The sequence below is a fragment of the Calliopsis andreniformis genome, chromosome 1, assembly GCF_051401765.1.
Source record: "Calliopsis andreniformis isolate RMS-2024a chromosome 1, iyCalAndr_principal, whole genome shotgun sequence".
NCBI lineage: Eukaryota > Metazoa > Arthropoda > Insecta > Hymenoptera > Andrenidae > Calliopsis > Calliopsis andreniformis.
Genome location: NC_135062.1, coordinates 12,949,094 through 12,970,254, shown reverse-complemented (window position 1 = coordinate 12,970,254; position 21,161 = coordinate 12,949,094). Strand labels below are relative to the sequence as shown.

At 42.9% G+C, this 21,161-nt stretch overlaps 1 protein-coding gene across 3 annotated transcripts in view; it reads left to right on the top strand.

The window, feature by feature from the left end:
* Window positions 1–20,480, top strand: part of Btk29a (tyrosine-protein kinase Btk29A) — a 121,627-nt gene extending 101,147 nt beyond the window's left edge. For all 3 annotated transcript variants that reach the window (XM_076378990.1, XM_076378985.1, XM_076378992.1), the window contains 11 exons: window positions 14,917–14,978; window positions 15,057–15,140; window positions 17,587–17,651; window positions 18,305–18,370; window positions 18,440–18,568; window positions 18,632–18,825; window positions 18,890–19,061; window positions 19,143–19,311; window positions 19,396–19,514; window positions 19,574–19,826; window positions 20,235–20,480. In XM_076378990.1, coding sequence (XP_076235105.1) covers window positions 14,917–14,978; window positions 15,057–15,140; window positions 17,587–17,651; window positions 18,305–18,370; window positions 18,440–18,568; window positions 18,632–18,825; window positions 18,890–19,061; window positions 19,143–19,311; window positions 19,396–19,514; window positions 19,574–19,826; window positions 20,235–20,336 — 1,415 coding nt within the window. In that variant the 3' untranslated portion in view covers window positions 20,337–20,480. The remainder of the gene's footprint in view (window positions 1–14,916; window positions 14,979–15,056; window positions 15,141–17,586; window positions 17,652–18,304; window positions 18,371–18,439; window positions 18,569–18,631; window positions 18,826–18,889; window positions 19,062–19,142; window positions 19,312–19,395; window positions 19,515–19,573; window positions 19,827–20,234) is intronic.
* Window positions 20,481–21,161: the final 681 nt, after the last annotated feature.

The window sequence follows — 21,161 nt, the reverse complement described above, 5'->3', positions numbered from 1 at the left end:
ATTTTTATTTACAAGATAAACAGGAAACCAATGGAATATTTCAAATATTTTATTTAATAGTCAATACTGTAGAATGTTTTCCAATTTATTAATCAACTGTCAGTGGCAAATGCAAGTGGAAACAATTAAGAATATGGACAGCCACTAAGATTCACATTATGGTGCTCTAAAGTGAAGAACGAGGCATTAAAGGATCGAATATTGGAAACGAATCAATTATCTAAATGGCGATCCTTGACGCTGTATTCTCTGATCGTCGTTAATTGTGTCAATTAATTAGTCACGTATAATGACTGACCGCGGTATCGATGCTCTTCAGCGTTCCTCTTTTGGGCTGCCTCAATCGATCATCGAACGATAAGATAGGTCAGTGTTGCTGCGCCCTCAGGTTTAATTAAATTTTCGAAGATGAAAGGGACAGATGACGAGAAAGCACGAGACCGAAGACCAAAATAATATTAAAAAAACTAACGTGCACATAAATACTTCTCAAAACCATCTTATCACCGAGTTTCCACGAACCTCAATATTCTTTCTAAATACACTCTCCATATTTCCATATTTTATATTAAAATACACAAATATACTCGACCAACCACCAATCAATAAATTACAATATTGACATCCCATTGATTTCCAGAATCTCCCTCTCCAAAAAACGTAATTAACTAATTCCTTAACCCTTCATGGGCACACTTAATCCATTTTGCCCACCTCTACTATCTTTGCTGTTCCAAGGTTCCAAAAAATCTGAAAAAATTCTGAAATACTTACCAAAGTCTCAAACATAATCCACCATCGCTATTGGAATCAAATGTTTGTCAGGTTACTTAGGCGAAACAAAATCTCGAAAGAAGTCTACAAAAGAATTCGAACTCACTGTGGCAAAAACGACCATGCCCATGGAAAGCTAATTACCCCAAAGGCTCCAGATTTAAATATCCCTGAAAGTGCAGCCAAGGACGCGAAGAAGCATCGAGTCCCCTGGAGCAGGAGCTCGCGCGATTTAATATTCAACGAATCTGGAAGTAATCCAGGACCCCTGGGATGGCCGAAGTTCCCGTGGAATTTTTGCAGAACGCGACACTGCAATTTCCTCCGCGGGCACCGTGCCGAGACCTCGCCCCCCTCTCTTCCCCCTATGGCTCCCTGAACCCTGGACTCCACGGGTGGATCCTTCAACTCTCACTCGAGTCTGGAGACCATCGAACAGTTCCTCGAGGTGTCCAAGTCACGCGGCTCGATCGATGCCAGACGCATATATTATCGACGCCTCCCCTGCCCTCGCGGGACGATGCCGCCGAACGTGTTTCCGGTTCCCAGAGACGCGCAGTGGCCCTCGAAGGGATAGAGTTCGCGCTGAAGTAGACAGGCAGAGGGACACGGCGATTTTCTTGGTTCGGAGAAGGAGTTTATTTCTGGGTAATTGAAAGGGGAAACGTGGGATGGGATACGTGCGTGGAGAGGCGAGGTGACTGGGATGAGGAGGAAGAGGCGTGGAATGAAAATTTATAAGCTTTCTGGCTTTGTTGGGAACTTTGTGATTGTGGGAAATTTGAGCTTTGAGTGAGTCTGAAGGAGTAGGTTGTCTGATGTAGGTAGAGACACTGTGAGATTCAAATCTGAAGCATTCTTTTGAGGTTTTGATGGCTGGCTTCCTTTTTCTTTAGCAGAGTACTGTTACTTCTTTATATGTTACTGTAGTCTTAGTTTTTAGTTACTCTATAGGATTTGAATTATTGCAACTTCTTGAAGAGAAATTGCACGCTATCCTTCCTAGAGTCATTTTAAAAGGACTTTACTCCAGTCTTCTATTTTTACACCTCTGAGTTGAGTTTCTGTGAAGATTTTTCAACTCTAAAGAACAGATAAGAAAATAAAGAATATTTGTAAAAATTCAAACAGCTGTAGTTTCCTATACAATTTTTTCGCCATCAAAATCACCGTATATGTATTATATTTAAAGCTTGAGATCTCAAATTTACAAAAATCTCCACAAAACTTCTACAATTTCTTATGCAAACGAATCAGAAGCTAAGTGAAATGAGACTTCACGAATCAGCCCAGTGTCCGATTACTTTCCTAAACCAATCTACGTACAAAATTTGTTCAATAGATTCTCTGCCTTCGAAGTGTGTATATACCTACACTTTTACCTCTCACTGTAATAGTCAGGTCGTCGCCAATGACGAGAGCTTCGCCTTCCAATCAGCAATGAATAAATCATCCAAACGCTACCAATACTTCCACCCCTTATCCATCAACCGATCAGTGCCTGCTCTTGTAGCTTTCATCCCAAACAATTTCGCGAGAGGACAGGGAGGAAGGGGTGCAGGGGGTGAACGGGGTAAACAGTCGTTTTCGTCTACAAATAATCGGAGGGCTTGAGTTATTGCTCGTGCTCGGGAAAAATTTCATTAAAAGTTATCCCATCAGGGTTACGCGTCGACAGGCTCTCGGAGAATAATCGATGCCCAAAGAAGAAGGGCCCTTATCAACGGAAGCGGCTCTTCCTCGAGGAAAATGAATGTACTGTCGGCTGCGAGCTCGCTGGGCGTTTATTGCGAGGGTGGATGAACGTGGCTGATAAAGGAGGTGCGAGCTGTATGATCTTCAGGATTCGAGAAAAAGAAGAGAGTGCCTTGGGGTGTCGAAGAAGAAAAAATTATGTTGGACGATGTTTTTATGGGAGAAATATTATTTTGGGGAGGTGTAAAGAAAGGGAGAGTGAAGATGAGGGATTGATAAAGAGTGTGGTGATAATAGGGAAATTTTTAGGGGCGAAACATTTTATTGCGGAGCAAGAAAGAGAGGGTGGGTTTTCGCCGAATATCTTTCAACTTCAAACGTCTGTACAAAGCTTAATAAATTTTTTCCGCGATTCGTTTCAGGGTGCAGTTAAAGCTAGAAGCCTCCCCTTTATAACGAGCTTTTAAAAATTGATTTACGATTTTTTTTTACTGAACTATTATATTTTGAATGAAGCGGTACGCAAAGTACACTTTGAACGAAGTGGAACCCAAAGTACACTATCTGTTTAAAGTGCGATATCTCGGTGAAAAGAAAATCATAGATTAATTTCTAGAGACTGGTTTGCAAGGGGAGGCTCCTAGCTTTAATTTCACCTCAAAATAGATGGCAAAAAAAATTTATCAAGCTCTGTATAGTCGTTTGAAGTTGGAAGATATTCAGGGAAAAACCACCCTCTCTTTCTTGCTCCACAGCCGATTATACAGAAGCCTGCGGGAAAATTCAATTCAGAGGAGTAAAAGTAGAGGCTTTCCCCTTTAAAATGAGCCCAGGCTCACTGCTGTACGATTTTTTCCCTCAAAATTACTGCAGCTCAAAGATCGACATTTTTAGTGATCCTTCGATTTCGCTCCTTTAAAATATGGCTCCTGTCCCGACAGCGTTTTCTCGAAAACGAAACGTGATATTAACAATATTAATAGAATCATCCCCTTTTCGTTTGCACAACCAGTTCTGGCACACCCTGTACGTGTACACGCTGCATATATTTGTTAACGTCTGTAAATTTTGAGTGATTAGGGAGCGGCTAAATGCTTCCAATCGGGCATCGCTAATCCGCCTAGTTCGACAGTGCTGTACGCGTACTCTCTCGCCCGTCCATGACCCGTTAATTCATTACAAGGCCACCGATTCATCGTAACATGGAGATTTTGCAGGGCTCTCTCGTTGAAAGGAGAGCCCGCAACTGAACGCGTTCCCCCGACGCGAATTCTAAAAGAAAAATCCTCGTTCCACCCCGAAACTCGATCCCTCGAATTTTCGTTCGCTCTTGAAACTGGGACACGGCTCTTCCGCTAATTCGCCGAAACGTTATTCGGCCGAGTTTATTAATTCACCGACGAACTTTCTTAAACGATAACTACAAGATGTTCTACTCGAGATGATTAAAATTAATTCGATGGAATTTCGGCCCTAATTAGCGCAAATACTGGGTTAAGGGGAAGGAATGAATTTCGCGCAATGGGATCGCTACAATTACCGCCAGGCTTGGGTAGAATTGAAAGAATGGACATCCTTGTCCATCGGGTTCCAATTACAGACTTCTTCTGTTACAGTTGAGTACAGAAGTTGAACGATTTGAATTTAGAGAAAGTGAAAGTTCAGTTTAAAATTTGAATATTCGAATTTAAATATTTGAGGGTTTAGATATTTGAAAATTTTAATATCTGAGGGTTTGAATATTTGAAAATTTGTATGTTGGGGGTTTGGATATTTGAAGGTTTAACTATTTAATAATTTCAATATTTGGAGGTTTAAATGTTTGAAAATTTCAATATTTGAGGATTTAATTATTGGAAGGGTTCAAATATTTGAAAATCTGAATATTTGTCGGTTTGAATATTGATGGGATTTAAATATTAAACAATTTTAATATTTGAATATTTGAAAACTTGAATCTTTAAATATTTGAAAATTTGAATCTTTAAATATTTGAAAATTTGAATCTTTAAATATTTGAAAGTAAAGGATTTGAAAATACGAAAATCTGAAATCAGTAAAAGTATCAGACCACCACGCAATCGAACCCAAATCGCTCTTTTCACAGGATCGGGTGGTGATATTTTCCTCGAAATGGAAGGAAGTATCCATCTCCAGATCCTCCGTCAAGGGATGAACTTTACGTAACAGAGGACCATCGATCATTCTTCTTCCCCTCTGAGCGTAAGGGATCCGCCAAGAGAGTGCTCTTCCATGGATCTCGAGGCGGCTCCATTATACTTTTTCCGACGGAAACGCGGCACGTGTATCGGTCGATAAAGGGCGACTCGCTTTTCGGCTATCTGGGGCGCGCAAATCAACGTATAATGATCGGGCAGGTGGGACTTTGCCGCCAAAGCTGGAGATTTTTCTTAAGGAAGTCATTATTGACGTCATATCTACCCCTGCTCTCTCTTGTTGCGGATTCATCGCGAATTTTTAATGCATTTTCCTTCAAAATCTTGGAATATTTATTTTAATTCAACTTTGTAGAACCTATTTAGAGTAAAATATAAAATTTAGGGAGACTAACATTAAATTTAATATTAAATTTAGGGATACTAATTAGGAAATTTTCCTAGACTCAGAGCGAGGGTATGTTAAATTTCGTCAAAGTTCAGCGACCAAAATCGATGGACAGCGGAATGCACGGCAGAATGCAACACTGAACGTCTACTGTTCTAGCCGATGCAGTGTTCGTTTAGCGTCGAGTCAGCATGCGCTGGTGATTCGGTAATTCGCGAAATTTGCGTGTAGAGGAGGCAAAGTTTAAATCGCCACGCTGACTTCCTGCCCCAACGTCTTCCATTCCGTCTCGTTCTCTCGTAATTACGAGCAAATGCTGGCTGAAACGATTACGTGCTCGGTGAAAATTGGATTTCATTCAAGGGGTGATTGCGCTTTTCGGAAGTAGTTAAAAATCGCGAACGCTTTGAGGGGAGCTCGTCGACGAGGTACGAGAGATGCAGCCGCAATTTTATTGCGTGTATGCAGGTCGAGGCGCTCGTGATTACCATGTCAGCGCACATCAATATTATCTTCAAAGGAAAAGTACCCTCTGGTCCAGTAACAAAGATTTTGGAAAAAAGAAGATGAACAAGAGGCATTCCAAAAACGTGTCACTATGAGTAGAAGGCTTGTAAGTTGTCATTACTGATTATGACAATTTAGTTGCAATTGTAAGTTGACAATTTACTGTACTGATACAGTAGAACTTCGTTTGTTCGAGGTACAGCGATATTCAAAGCAAAAGCGTTCTTTAAAGTCACGTTTGTATTAGGGAACTTTTGGCCAGGCGACCGAGTTGATCACCCTGAATTCGATCACAGTTGTCCATGTAAACTCAATCTCAGCCAAGTTGAAACGACAACTTTGATCGACTTTGGCTCGAACAACTCGATTGCCTGACCGAAAGTTGCCTCATACAAACATGGCTTTAATAACTAGTTTTATTTTCCCCAGCAAACTACTATTTCCTTATTCAAGTCTTCATCAATATTCTATTGTACTCTCATTATTATTACACCTAATACGCATATACAGGATGAGTCACGTAACTGTATCACCTGAATTTTCTTGTAAAGTATTTATTGCATGCAAAAATGTTCCAAAGAAAAATTGTTTGGTATCGAAAGGAGCATACCAAAAAAGAACATGCTCCAATGTTCCAAGCCTCTATTTAGTGAAAGAGACGATCCGATAAAACGCCCAGAAACCAAACTCCTCTTAGCAGCGTCCTAAAATTGGATAACTTAAAAAATCGTAGGTGGATGATTTTGATCGATCTCAGCGTTAATAAATTCGCTCGTAAAACCATCGAGTAAACCGAGCGTGCCGAGATTAAACGCGAAATTCGTCCGATCGAAATGAAATCACGTTCATAGAGCGATTGAAGCGAGGCAGCCAGCGTCGTGGCGCAAATAAGAGGCCGATCGAAAATCCCCACGGGCGTATCCGGGGCGACATTACCACCTTGGTGGGTACACAAAAAGCGATTAATTACCGTTCCTACGTGACCGAGTACCTGCCCGATGCACGTGTACTAGTATATTATGTACCAGGAGCCCGCGGGCTGTGCATTGTACAGGAGCAGTCGGCCATAAAACGCCCAGCCCGTCCTGACGCATTGCTCGCGTTGGCCCCTGCAAAGACGACGACGCCGACTAATTACCAGCCGCGCGGAGACAATGGGGAATTTAAAGTTGTTACGCAAAGTAACTAGATTCTCTTGCTAGAGGCGGAGGGCACGAGGGGGAGGGGTCGATGTATTTTTGTTGTACAGGGTGGCTCAGGCGTGGTGGCATCGGTTGGTGATAGGTAGAAATTGGAGAGTGTTCGACGATAGGTTGGGAATTTTGAGGAGTGATTCTTTGTGTCAGAATGGGAGGATAATAAGATGGAATTGTGTTCGAGGATTTGTTTTAGAGTTATTGATTCTTGGGAAGATGTCTAAAGTAGACGTGAAGCTTGTCTGATTTGGGACTTATTCTACTGAATTTCCTGTGTCTGACGTAAGACTAATTCCACTGGATTTGCTGTGTCTGGTCTAGGGCTTATTCTACTGGATTTATTGTATCTCATTTAAGATTTATTCTCCTGAATTTCCTGTGTCTGGCCTGGGACTTATTCTACTAAGTTTCCTGTGTCTTATCTAACACTTATTCTACTGAATGTGCTGTGTCTGACTTTGCACTTATTGTACTGGTTTCTCTGTGTTTAACCAAGCTAGTGCACATCAGCAGCAGAATAAGTCTTCAGTCAGACATATTTCATACGTACATATTTTTCAAACGTTTCTTCAATAATTAATACCTCTAATAAATATTATTACTATTGTTATCATTTTTAAAAAAATATGTAATTAATTATTAGGGTTGTGTCAGTCACCACATATTATTATTATAACTCTGAAAAGAAGTCTTAAACACAATTTTCTCGTTCTTAATTTTCCTCAATTTTCGCATACGTAATCAGCCCAAAAAATGCCTTCCACCTGTTGTCGAACACCCTGTATAAAAAATCGTTGTCTCTTTGACCGCAGTACTACGTTCCTTGTTCAAACACGAAAGAACCAAATGCAGGAACGAAAGAGAGATCAGCGTAGACACGAAATAAGCCCAAGATTTATTTCCATCGTTCCCCGAGTGCCATGGCAGGAAACAATGGCGAGAAAGAGAGGGTGAAAGATGTGGAAACCGGTCGTCGGTTAAGTTGACTACCGATGGAACCCAGCCGAAGGGGAAGTCGCGTGGGAAATTGTGCATTTCGGTGGGACGATTTAAACCTCGTTGAAAAAAGGTTTCGAGCGGTTTCGTCAAATACGCCGGATAAATTGTGGCGTCCTCGAGGCGCACTGACGCTGGAGACGCAGAAAGGAACGGAAAAAGAGAGAGAGAGAGAGAAGTCGGATGCATTGTCTGGGAATGCAATTAGGGAGTAAAATCGATCCTGCTCGTGGTAATATCCAGATGGATGTGAAACGGCGATGCACCATCGTTCATCCCCTTGATCCCCTATTCAAAACGCTGGGGAACTTGCTCCTTGATCCCCTCTTATCCTTGACCCTTAATCGTCTCCGAATTTCAGCTGTTCCACCAGAATTCGGGGAAATTTCATTTTTCATTTCTCCTTATCAAACTTAATTAGAAGACCTGACGAAAAGTAATATTCTCGCGGGGAATACACCGATATACAATGGTTCCGTGCTTATTCTGTAACAGAACAATTGGAAACAGCTGCACGTATCCTTGTACAGGTGCACGTTCTCGTGCACTGTGGACCTATTGATATTCACGGTGCCTACGCGTTAGTTGATCGTTATTAAAAATTTCTGCGAGATCAATACGCCAACCAGCAACCGCAGAAGGGCATTCGCTCTGTGGAGTTTCGCTACGTGGAGCAGGGAAAAACACGACGCGATGGGGGAAATAAAGAATTCTCCATTCACTCTGTGTAGTAATGCAGGATATTACCTCCTACAGATTTCCATAAATCGTATCTTTTTTAAACACAAAATTGACAGGTTCCTCTTTGGCATCGTCTAAATTTCCCTCAGTGGAGCCGCGGAAGTATAGTCAGTCCTCTAATTAACCCTTGAAAACGAAGATAATTTGATAAAAGAGGCTCGTTACTCGCGCAATCAGCGACAAAGAACTCGCAAAAGAGGATCCATCCCTGTCCGTCTCGACGTCGATAATTAACGACGATCGAAAGAATCGCTGGCTTACTGAAACAAGTAACCAATCGTAGACGAGGAAGAGTGCAGCTAGGACGGGGAGCAATTACAAAGATTCGAGGGTGGAGCCAGATGGGCCGCTCGTACCTTTCGGTGTGTGTCGAGAAATTAAACGCGGATGCCGCGCGCGTAATAACGGGCTTCGTCGGGGATTCAAATTTCATCCGAGATCCTCGCCGATTATGCCCTGATCTCGCGGAAATGCCGACAATTTCGGCGATCCTACCGAATTCTACGGAGCTCTCGGGCCCGTACGGGCTCAAATACTCCGACAGGAATTACCCCTAACCGAGCCCTCGTCCCAGCGATCCGCGCCCTAATTAAGAACTCGCCCCGCCAGTTCTCAGCGAGGGAAATTATTTTTGGACGAACTGAACGGGCTGACGGGACGAGTCGCTGGTTAAATCGTTCCCCTGGATCGCGACGAGGCAAGAATCCGTTTCTAATTTCCTTCGAGGAAGACGCCCCATTTTCGGGAAGATAAATTCGAGTGTCAGGAATGCTGTGAGATGCCCCGTGAATTAGATATTAAGGCACTTTCGGGACGCCTTTGGGATGATATTTGATGAGGTTTCAGTGGGCTGAGGAGGTTTAGGATGATCATTTCTGATGTGAGAGAGAGTAGTTTTATGCTTTGAGAGTTTGTGCTGAGACTTGGGTGTGACAAGGTACTTATGAAGATAATGTATTAAATAGAACAGGGTCTTTTGTATTTGTTACAATGTATAGAATAGAGATGGCTAGACTCTGTTATGTAACTTTATATTACTGTCTTGTTATCTAAGATATTTAAATCTGTCTAAAAAATATCTTGAAGGGATAGCTCTATTGTAAATTAATTTTAATATTGACCATCAGAACCTAGTAACTCTAGCAGGTGTTACATCTGTTCCATGAGAAGTTCTGTGAAAAGTATTAGTGGTAATGCTCTGAATAGTATCCAGAAGAGCCACATGTGGCTTACGAACGACGATTTGGCCATCGTTAGTACGCAAGTGTTTTAAAGAATAAAAGAAGAGAGATTTTCGAGCCGAAATTTGCGATTTTATTAAGCTCGTAAAAGGCTTATAAAAGAGTTAAGGTAGCACATAGCACTACGTTCCCCCACTTGCCCCTCAAAGAACACAGGACACAATAGTGGTAAAGCAGAGCCCACACCTCCCTCGCCACAGTATTCATCCATCACGTACAAAAACCTTGTTACACCTGCCACCGAAGCAGCCCCAATAATCCCAAGCCTCTATTCTCGTCCCATGGTTTTATTTTGGAAACGCGCAACGTCATCGACCATTCTTTTTTCCTCGGTTTTTGCCGCGCAGCGCGTCGCGGCGCATCGGTCCGAAAAATTGATGGACCGCGGATTCAGCGATGAGCCTTTCTTCTTGCACCCTTCGACTGTGAAGCAAACAGAAGAATTAAACACGGCCGATAGAATCGTCGGAGTAATTGCTCGTTCGGTCGGCAAAACGTTCGCTAGAAACGCAAAGTTCAATCCTCGCTATCGACACGGCCGAGCAGAGAACAGGTGACCTGTTTCTACGCCCCTGTGCACCGAGCGCTGCATGGATTTCGATTGGCGCAGGAACACGCGTAAATACGTTATCACTTGCCCTGTTATTCATCGAACGTTCGATAACGCTTTCGCGTCCCTCGAACCGCTGGAGGAAACCTCGAGCTCGACTACTTATTCCTTTCAGCGAGCTTTGATACTGTACTGTTTGCAAGGATAATGCAAGAACGTGTCAAGTACTGTCTCCACGTAGTACTACATATATAATATCTCCCTAATTAAAAGAACCCTAAATTCATTGCAGCAACGTATCACCAGAATGTCCTTGCACAGCATCACATTTCTCCCTGAATAATCGCTAGACTGCGGCTGTTTATGCAGACTCCCATTTTCATACACAGAATTAGAGAAGCTGACCCTAATTAAAGACTTGCCCCACTCTTCAAATAATATAAAACGTATTTATCTTTCAATAACTTCAACTTTGTACCAATATTGCATAAATTTTACCCTTTCAAAATTTCCCATAAACGCATACAGATCCATAGTCTCAAAATCACACACACCCCGCAGCAAACCTACCACTACCTCCCAACCCACCCCGCCCTCACCGAACCAACAATTTCAAACAGTCCCTTTTTACCCCTTTCATCCCCTGTTTAAACGAACATCATATAACCATTTCAGTAATATTACCTTAGTAAACACCGCGCTCCGAGAAAAAGTCACATGCACGTCCCACCCCCGCTCCCTCCCAGAAAATTCAAATCACATTTCCTACGCTCCCCTCAAAGCGCCTTTCTTCCTCCCTCCTCGACCAGCAGAAATCCAAAATATTCTCGCAGAAGCCGCGCGGCTCGAGTCGAATAGAACGAAAGGGAGGCAAGGTAGGAAGAGACATAAAAGACTAAGCTTCGGGGAAGAAGGCTCGAGAGCAGAAGACGCGTCGCGAGGACGGGCATTCATCGTCTGCGAGCTCGCTGCACACGTCCCATACACAGGAACGGTGAGGGGCGGTGAAGGAGGGGGAGGAGAGGCAGACTGCATCCGGTAATGAAACTCGACGCGAAGAGGAAGTTCGAAAGGGGAAGAGAGAGAAGAGGCGGGGCGGCGGGAGCGAGGGACGCAGCGAGGCACGCACGTGGGGACGTTGAACGGTCTAAGGGATGCTGGAGGGGATGCAGGAGGTTGAGGTCGCATTGATTTTGTCTAGACAGGGTGGAGACTAGCTGCGGTATCGTCCTTCGCTCGCCGGTTGATATTCCGGCATCCAGCGCGCTCGGTGCACGCACCTGCAGCCGCTGCACCCTACAGAGGGCTCGGTCTAGGCTCCAGCCTAGGGTCCACAGGAACAGGACGTGCGTTGCCCTGTTTTCGCTTCGTCGTGGTCTCGAGCGCGAAATTTTCAGCGGGTTTTGTGGGGACGAGGATTCGCGTGTGAATGGACTGTGACACTTTCACTGTCGCGATGGTGTCTGTGGAAGAGTGAACCATGGGACGGTGGTTCGTCTCGGAGATGGGGGCCGCTGGGCGACGTCCTGTGACGTCGGATGGGAAAGGGATCTCGTGAGCTGAAGTGTAAGTTTAATTAGTGGCCATCGGTTTCCTAATTCGCTGAAGTGATTATACATTTCAGGTGATTTAATACACTGTTCTAGGGACCAGACATTTGGAAATTATTTCCTTCTCCAGACAAGTGTCGTGCTTTTAGAGGTATTCTGTTCTCGAAAGTACTGATTCAAATCAATATCAAGGTTTCAGGATTAGAGTCTAGGTTTATACTGAGTGTCAGTTATTCACTGTCGGTTTTATTAAGAGAGTAATTCGTGTAATAGTAAGAGGCTTGAACTATGATTTAGTAGTAGTCTACTGAAGATAATTAAAGGAGATATCACAAGAGTGCTTTGGATTTGAGTCTAGTGTCGAAGTGGTTAATCGAGGCTCTATTCTAGTGGTTACTATAGACGTTTCGATGATCCACATAGATTATCCTTAAATACCCTACAGTTATCCACATTTAAAGCACACTCTACTCCAAAATACAGTGCAATAAAATTCCGACAGAGATTCTTAAACCACCATGAGAATATTCTTAACCCTTTGTACCCCGACATACAAAACTAAAAAAGTACAGTACAAATTCATTTTAACTAAACCTAATAGCACTCTATCTAACACCAAGCTAGAAAATTGTGGTTTCAGTCTGAAACCACTGGGCCACGAAAGGTTAAACTGTTATTTAGAAAAGCAATGAATTGCATCTCACCAAGAAAAAATGGATACTATCGTACCATTCATCCTGAGTATGTCAAAAACAGTTGAGCCTATAGAATCAGATGTAATAGGAACCGAGTGCGATAGAACTTTCGTGGGATGATTATACGAGAGACGAATTTCGTGCTAAGCTGGGGATTTGTCGGGACGTTGGGTTCGATGAATGTTCCGTGAGAAATTTAGACGCGCCGCTTCTCGCGAGATTGAATTCCGCGATGATGTACGCGGGTCCGTTTAATGTTGCAGAGGGCCGTTCTCCCGTCTCGTTTCCGGGAAATAAATGCGACTTATAATGTACGATGGAAGCTTCCTGTTCGCCCGAGGCGCGGAGTTCTCGTTGATTTTTCGAATTCCCGTTGTCGGGGCGCATTCGGGCGGTCTGAAAATGATATGAAAAATGCTGCCTGATTGAAACGGATCTCTCTCTGTGCCGCTTTCGCGACAGCGCTCGTGAAATGCCTGTGACATCGCGATGCCACTGGTATCAAGGTAAATCGTATGCAACGCGAAGTGGAGGAACGTTTTCGAATAGTTAAGGGTGGGAATAATGCTGGAAATAGTCTTTAAAATACATTAGAGTAAGTTATGTGCTCTGAAAGGTGTCACTATATTATTATAGTCTTGTGAATATGTTTTGTGTATGAGAAGACTCTAAGTCGACTGTACGTTGACTATAAATGATTTAAGGTATGTTCAAGTGATACTGAGGTGCCTGTGAGTGCCACTAGTTCGAGTTTATCGACTATAGCGAGTATGAGGTGACTACACTGTGACTATAAGGTGACTATAGAGTGACTATACTTGATCATTTTCTCAGGCCAAAACTCGGCAGCATTGAAATTGTACAAATTTGTATATTATACTCTGACTATAAGGTGACTATAAGGTGACTATAAAGTGACTATAGTTGATCATTTTCTCAGGCCAGAACTCGCCAGCATTGAAATTGTACAAATTTATATATTATACTCTGACTATAAGGTGACTATAAAGTGACTATAGTTGATCATTTTCTCAGGCCAAAACTCGGTAGCATTGAAATTGTACAAATTTGTATATTATAGTCTGACTATAAGGTGACTATAAAGTGACTATACTCTGACTATAAGATGACTATACTGTTGACTTTGAAGTTACTATACTCTGAATCTTCTGTAAGTATACTGAGACTATAATACGACTACACTGTGACTATAAAGTTACAATATACTTATCCATGAAGCAACTACTCCACGACTATACTTAGCGATTTTTTTCACCTAAATGATCAGTTTAACTGGAAGCCCTCCGAGTGTCGGCAGCATTTATTCTAAACGCTATTTTAGCATTGTCAGTGCTGCTAACACTCATTAGAGGGTCTTCAGTTAAGCTAATCCCCATGTACATTCAACTGTATCTCTATTATATCCTGACTCCTGACTATCCAGTAGCTACCTACCGACTATGTACAATAATTACGTAAATTGAAGTTCCACTGAGAATGGAGCACCTTCTTTATTCGCCTATACGAATAAAGCTTTCATCGTTACAGGATTAACTTTAATTGCTACTCTTTCTGCGACTATCTGAGAGCCAGTAGCAACAGAATCTTTATGCATCTGACAGTACGATAATTGGTTTCGCAATTTCGGCCCCGAGTCGCAATCTTCGCTTCTTATTAAGGGGAGGCAGCATCCCAGAACGTCTGACTAAAGGACTTCCGACGAACAATCTGGAAATGAATTCTTTTCCAAGACCGTACCATGAACGTCGCGACGTGGGTGCGACCGAAACGATAACTCTTAATCGCTGTTTAATTACGGGGCGGACAGAGAAACAGTTAATTGGTAGCTGCGCGGCAACGAAATCCGCTTTAACTCCTGTTCGATTCGAATTTATAACTCACTCAGAACGGCTCCGATCAATTCTGTTAATTAAAACCCAAAATCGCGGACCGTCGACGCTGACCGAAATTTATCGTGAAAACGGGTGCAACAGGCGAAATTGATAACGCTCTTTTTATCTCTTCGTAACTCCTTCGGCTCGAATTTGTATATAAAAATCGTGTATGCCCAACGATGTCAGGATTTAAGAGCTCTTTCCCCCTTTGCAAATTATCTCAGCGAAGATGAGAGTAATTATTTTCTCTCGGGGATTCATTTTTTGCTCCTCGTGTTTTACGAAAAATTGCGTGGGTTCGTTAATATTCATTGCTGCCTACGTGACCTCGTTAAGACGCAAGTTATAAGGCTCTTCTCGCTTGGACTCCTTTTTTTTTTCTCCCGTGGTTTATTCAATGATTATCGTAAACGAAGAGACGAGGCAGTTTCTTTTCTAAAGAGTTTCATAACCTGCAAGTGTTTCGCGTTCAGTAGACATCAATCTAGTAACTTTTTCTTTGGTTTTCCAGGGACACCTTCAACCCCGATAATGCCAGGGGGCACGCCAGGGACCCCGTCTTCCAAGACAAAGGTAAACCATTGAACTTTCCCGCAATACCGTCTCCATAATTAATGTAGCAAAGTACAGCGATCGATTTCCACGTTTCAGGACAAGATAATGATGAGAACGAAGATCGTGGTGGCCCTCTACCCTTTCCGAGCGATCGAAGGAGGCGATTTGTCTCTCGAAAAGGTAAGCGAAACTCGTCTAGAATTCCTTCGAAGGAAAAAGTCAACGAAGGCAGCGAGTATCGGGCCGCTAATTTGCATGGAATAGAATCGATCGACTCCAGAAACGTATTAAACGTTTCACGTGCGATCGAATTCCGCTGGACCAATTACTCCCCTGTTCGTTCGACAGACGCTTGTTCGATGCAGCTTTAATTGCATTGCGGAAGAATCGAATGTTTGTCGACATGGAAATCCCTGCTGAGTGAAAGCAGGCGTTAGGCCATGTCCGATTGACCCTTAATTCTATGCGCCTAGAGGAAATTAACGACACGTTTGGAAGACGTTCCTCTTCAAAAGCTTCTCACGGATCCCCATCAAAGTTGCTCTACGTTCGATCGATGAAATTGATGATGCATTCGCAGCAGCGTGGCCAAAATCAAATAAATTGATTACACCTCGTTCCAATAAAGTTGGACATCAAGTTTGCTTGAGGAAAACTCGGTGCTATTCGGGTTGCCTACCGTAGGGTCTCTAGCCTAGTTCTCGTGCCGCTGACGGAAGTTCCCGAACGAGTATAACGTATTAGGTCTGGAACGTGATTAAAGTTATAACCCCCGACGGAGGATAAGCCTTTCGCACCGCTGATTCCTGCGGTCGGATAACGGACTCGATAATGTCCCGCGTCGATCGCATTATCGGCGAGTTTGGCGCTAGCATCCTCGGGATTCTGTGGATCCTGGTTACCCTTTAATATGCGGAGAAGCCGCTTCCACTGGCCATTAACACTTCTACATTGCCATTTTACGCCGCGGGATGTTTTATGGAACGATAAATCAACCACCTGCGGAGAACGTTTTACAGCTTTCGCCTGGCCCGTACACTTTCGCGCTTCAGCTTGTCTCCCAGGGCGCCCGACCTTTAAATTTCACCATTCTCTGTCGGGGAGTATTGAAATTTATACACAGGGCGGCGTCGAAGTAAATGGCCCCAGTTTTGGTAGCTCCTTCTACTTGCATTTCGACGACAGGTGTTGGAAACTTTGTGGAACGATTTAACGAGGCAAAATAGAATGAAGATCAAGGGTGGTGAAATTGCGTTCGAGGATTGATTTTTGGGGGATTAATTGTTATAATATCTGAGGAGTTTAGGTAAGCGTGGATTGTGTCTGACTAAGGATGCTTGTTCTACTGCCAGTGAAGAGTCTGATCAGACACAGTAACACTAGTAGAATAAGACAAGTCAGACATACTTACTCCACGTACCTTTTAGATGTACCTTCAAGAATTACTAACTCTGAAACAAAGACTCAAACATAATGTCATTATTCTTCAATTTTGCCCTACTTTAGTATAAAAAATCACTCTTAAAATCTCTTAAGCCAGCTTTCGAACGTTTCTAAGATATTCCATAAACAAAAAGTGTTTGCATCTCAGATGTTGCATCCATAAACTCACCAGTGGCCAGCGAGCTTATATAAAAGAAAATCAATTGTGTAAGTTCAAAAATTCCAAATTACAATTCTATAAGTTCTACTTATTTTTAACAAATCTCAGGGTAATCTTCTAAGCGTCCCCATCTCAGGATTCGAGTTGCAGTTACGAAAGATCGAACGGCAATCAGGACGCAAATCCAACGTGTCCTCTTCAGCGGAAACGCTCTTGAGCTTTCGCTCAATTTCATCCAGGTCCCCATGGTAGCGAAATTGATGCCAGCGGTGAGAGGTTGGCGCGATAGGAAAAACTGGGTCGACCGTGGTACGGCCGAAATATCGAAATCTCCGGGACAAACAGTAGCGACAGGGGAACAGGGGAAGATACGATCGCTCGAAATGTCGAAATTGCGGTACCTGGTGGTTTCGTGTAGCGTCATTCCTGAAAGCTTTCAAAGATCGTGCAGTTCCCCAAAACGATTGAAATTTGCCCTTTTCCCCAGGAAATCGCGATTTTCCTTAAAAGCTCTTGGAAGCATTTCAAAAGGTCCTTGAAGTTCCAATAGAATCTTCGAAAAACAAATCTTAAAATTGTATAAAGTTCTCCAGAACTGAAAAGACCACTGAAACGTCTTTAAATTTATCTGAAGTCATTCAGAATTATTCAATGATCACAGATAGATTTTCTGGAGAACCATAAAGGTAATTTTTCTCTTTTCATAAGAAGCTTAGAAATAGTGACCTACAAATAACAAACTCAAATCAAAATTTGCAACTGAAGTTTCTTGCAAAGTCTAATTAAAATTGCACTATATAGCAAAATATTTTTCACTTAAAATTAGTATTATATTTTCAGTAATAGTCACAGTATGTTTCATCTAACTACAATAGAAAAAATTCATACAATTGCTTAGTATTACTCGTACCATCTATTTACCAAAGAAATCTCCAATTCCGTAATGTAAAAAGTGACTCAGTGCTCTTATCCAGTCGAGTATCTGCAAAAGTAGTTCGTAAACTTAATTTTCTGGTTTTTCAGGGAGCAGAGTACGAGGTGCTGGATGATTCCCAGGAGCACTGGTGGAAAGTCAAAGACGAGCACGGGTATGTGATCCTATCAGTCTGATTAAGCTTATCTTACATCTCTGCAGGAAAGGATGAATATCATTTGAATTTTGTAACTACCGTGCATCCGCGTCGACTTCAATATCCGATGCGCATAGTACATATTTGGAGATCGAGTGCTTTTAAAGGCTTAACTCCTCCCCCCAGTCATCGCTTCATATTCCATAACGACTACTTAGTATGCCCAAAAGCGGATTATACGCGAGGGCTGTGTTTGTCGTGCACCGAATGGTCGAGGATCCTCGAGATACGGCCTTGGTTCGCAAACAGAGGCGTAAGGAAGCGCGGCTGGTGTCAAGGAAACACGAGCCAAGGAGATCTGGGACAGGATCCGATATTACTATGCGCTTAATCGACGCGGACGTGCGTGAAATTTGCAATCATAATTTCGTGTGTGAAGCATGGAATCTAACAGTGGCGCGGTGACTCGTTAACCGCTTTAGCTTTTGATGAAGTTTGATGGAAATTACTAATTGGACCTCGTTAAAATCTAAGCGCCTCATCTGACATCGGTTCCACAATGGTTTATGGAACTTTAATCTACTTTCCATGTAATGAGCCAATTAGTAATCAGCAAACTAATTCCATCATTCCTGGGACGGTGCAATAATTGAACTTTTTGTTGATTTCAGATCCATTGGTTATATTCCTAGCAACTATGTGAAAGAGAAGGAGCTCCTGGGACTTCAGAAATATGAGTGAGCTTGATACTTTCACTAAGAGAAAGATGTTTAATGTGGCAACAGCTAATTGAAACCTGATTGCAGATGGTACGTGGGTGATATGTCCAGACAACGCGCAGAATCATTGCTCAAACAGGAAGACAAAGAAGGATGTTTTGTTGTTCGCAATTCTTCTACCAAAGGGCTCTATACACTTTCCCTCTACACTAAAGTGTAAGTACTTTTAGCACTGCGTCTCAGTTTGTATCTAAAAATAATATATATTTGTTGTTACAGACCACATCCTCATGTAAAGCATTATCACATCAAACAGAACACAAGAGGAGAATTTTATTTGTCTGAGAAGCACTGCTGTGGCTCTATACCCGACCTGGTAAACTACCACAGGCACAATAGTGGAGGACTAGCCAGTCGACTGAAGACTAGCCCCTGCGATCGCCCTGTACCACCAACTGCTGGCCTCAGTCATGGTTCGTGGTGCTCTTGGAATAAAAAATAAATTGTGCAACCACTTCATAGCTATATCTTTTACAGATAAATGGGAAATCGATCCAGCAGAACTGCATTTGCTAGAAGAACTTGGCTCTGGACAGTTTGGGGTCGTACGAAGAGGAAAGTGGCGCGGTTCCATAGACGTTGCTGTTAAAATGATGAAGGAAGGCACTATGTCCGAGGATGATTTTATAGAAGAAGCTAAAGTGATGACGTAAGTCTATAATAATATTCCAGAGCTGACAAACAGTTCATATATCTTATTCTGTTCTAAACACGACTCTTGCTCATTTAGAAAACTACAGCACCAGAACTTGGTTCAATTATATGGCGTATGCAGTAAGGACAGACCAATATACATTGTCACTGAGTATATGCGACATGGATCTCTTCTCAACTACCTCCGTCGTCACGAAGCAACATTGGGAGCAAACGTTGGCCTCCTATTGGACATGTGCATACAGGTAGAGTCAGTATTACAACATCTCTCTCGACAGGCATTGTAGATTCTCAAAAAGACAGAATTGATCTCGTAAATGTGATCGCAGGTTTGCAAGGGAATGGCTTATTTGGAAAGGCACAATTACATTCATAGAGATCTCGCTGCGCGCAATTGTCTAGTGGGCTCAGAGAACGTAGTCAAAGTTGCGGACTTTGGATTAGCAAGGTAATAAAATACACTCGTAATCCTAGACTTCCATAAATCTCAAACTGAAACGTTTACAGGTATGTGCTCGACGATCAGTACACCAGTAGCGGTGGCACCAAGTTCCCTATCAAATGGGCTCCCCCAGAAGTGCTGAACTACACTCGCTTCAGCTCCAAATCAGACGTTTGGGCGTATGGAGTGCTCATGTGGGAAGTGTTCACCTGCGGAAAGATGCCTTATGGTCGCCTAAAGAACACCGAGGTTGTAGAAAGAGTTCAGCGAGGAATCATCCTTGAGAGACCGAAGGCCTGCTTCAAAGAAGTTTATGAGGTATGCCATGCAGCTCTTACTACTCTTCTCCAAGAACTCTTACAGCTAAACAAGAAGCTCGTTCAGGTAAACAAGAAAGTTCTGTCGCTCCTGAAGTTACAGTATGATCTTCTGTATCTTCTGTACCTTCCTTAAGAAGAAGAATGTCTCATTTTTATAAGACTCAGAGTTTTTTCATCATACAGGATGTTTCCAAACATGTAAACATTTTTGGAAGACAGCATAAAGCAGCGTATAATTAAAATACTAAGTATTTCCGTACAACCTGCGCATGAACTTTTTTCATTGCCTTTGTGTCTAGAAACTATCCTCCAAAAATGTTCCACATATTTAGAAACACCCTGTAAATGACCTTTTAGATTCGAAAGCGATCGAACATTCTTATTCGCCTAATGTACATTCTTGTAGGTAATGCGAAAATGCTGGGCCCACTGCCCAGAAGTCCGACCATCCTTCCGCGTTCTGAAGGAACAGCTAATCAGCGTGTCCCAAGGTTTGCTCAATGATTGACTCAACCTTCTGCGGTGTATGCGCCTATCATCGCCGTCAAGCCGGTCAATACAGGCGGCGAAATCGCCATCTCTCGAGCGGTCGCCCTCGATCTTACCATCCTCGAACTCCTCGTCGTCGTACAACTCATCAACATTGCCGTCGTCGCGCAAAACACGCGCCCCCGCCTCTCTGCCGTCTTCGGTCGATTTTCTACAGCTCTCGTCATCCACCTGTAAATCGAAGAAAGAAGGGTCATCCTCACCGAGTACACCCGGCCACCAACCTAGTCAACCATCGTCAAGCTCGTCGAACGTCTGTGACATTTGCAGTTCCTACGGACACCCGTGGATCGAAATTTGCAAGGCGATACGAGCCACTAAAGGCAAATAACTTTTTGTGTGTGTATGTGTGTGCGTCCCGAAATAACGTGTGTCAATTTCAGCGCGATCACATTTGCAGCTGACACGCCGGAAGAATATCCACTGGTGCGACAAATTGTTTTGGAGCCCCATCCGTCGCTACCATTTCTATGTCCTATTCTTTTTACCTTCGCCCCCCGATCCCCTTCGTGTTTCGTTTAGACGCTCTTGATGATATTCGTTTCTCGTCGAACGATGATCCAACCACCGTGATACTCTTTACATCGCGCTAGTTTCTTTTTTAATACGAACCTCCCTCGACTACCATCCGGTATGATTTGAAATCTCTTTATTCCATAACAACGATATGGATGCATTTACGAATAGAACAAGTAGTATTTATTGAGTGTCCTTGAACGGATATACTAGTAAGTGGTGACAATTTCCGTAGAGACATGTACTGTCCTTTTGTTATCGACTTTTT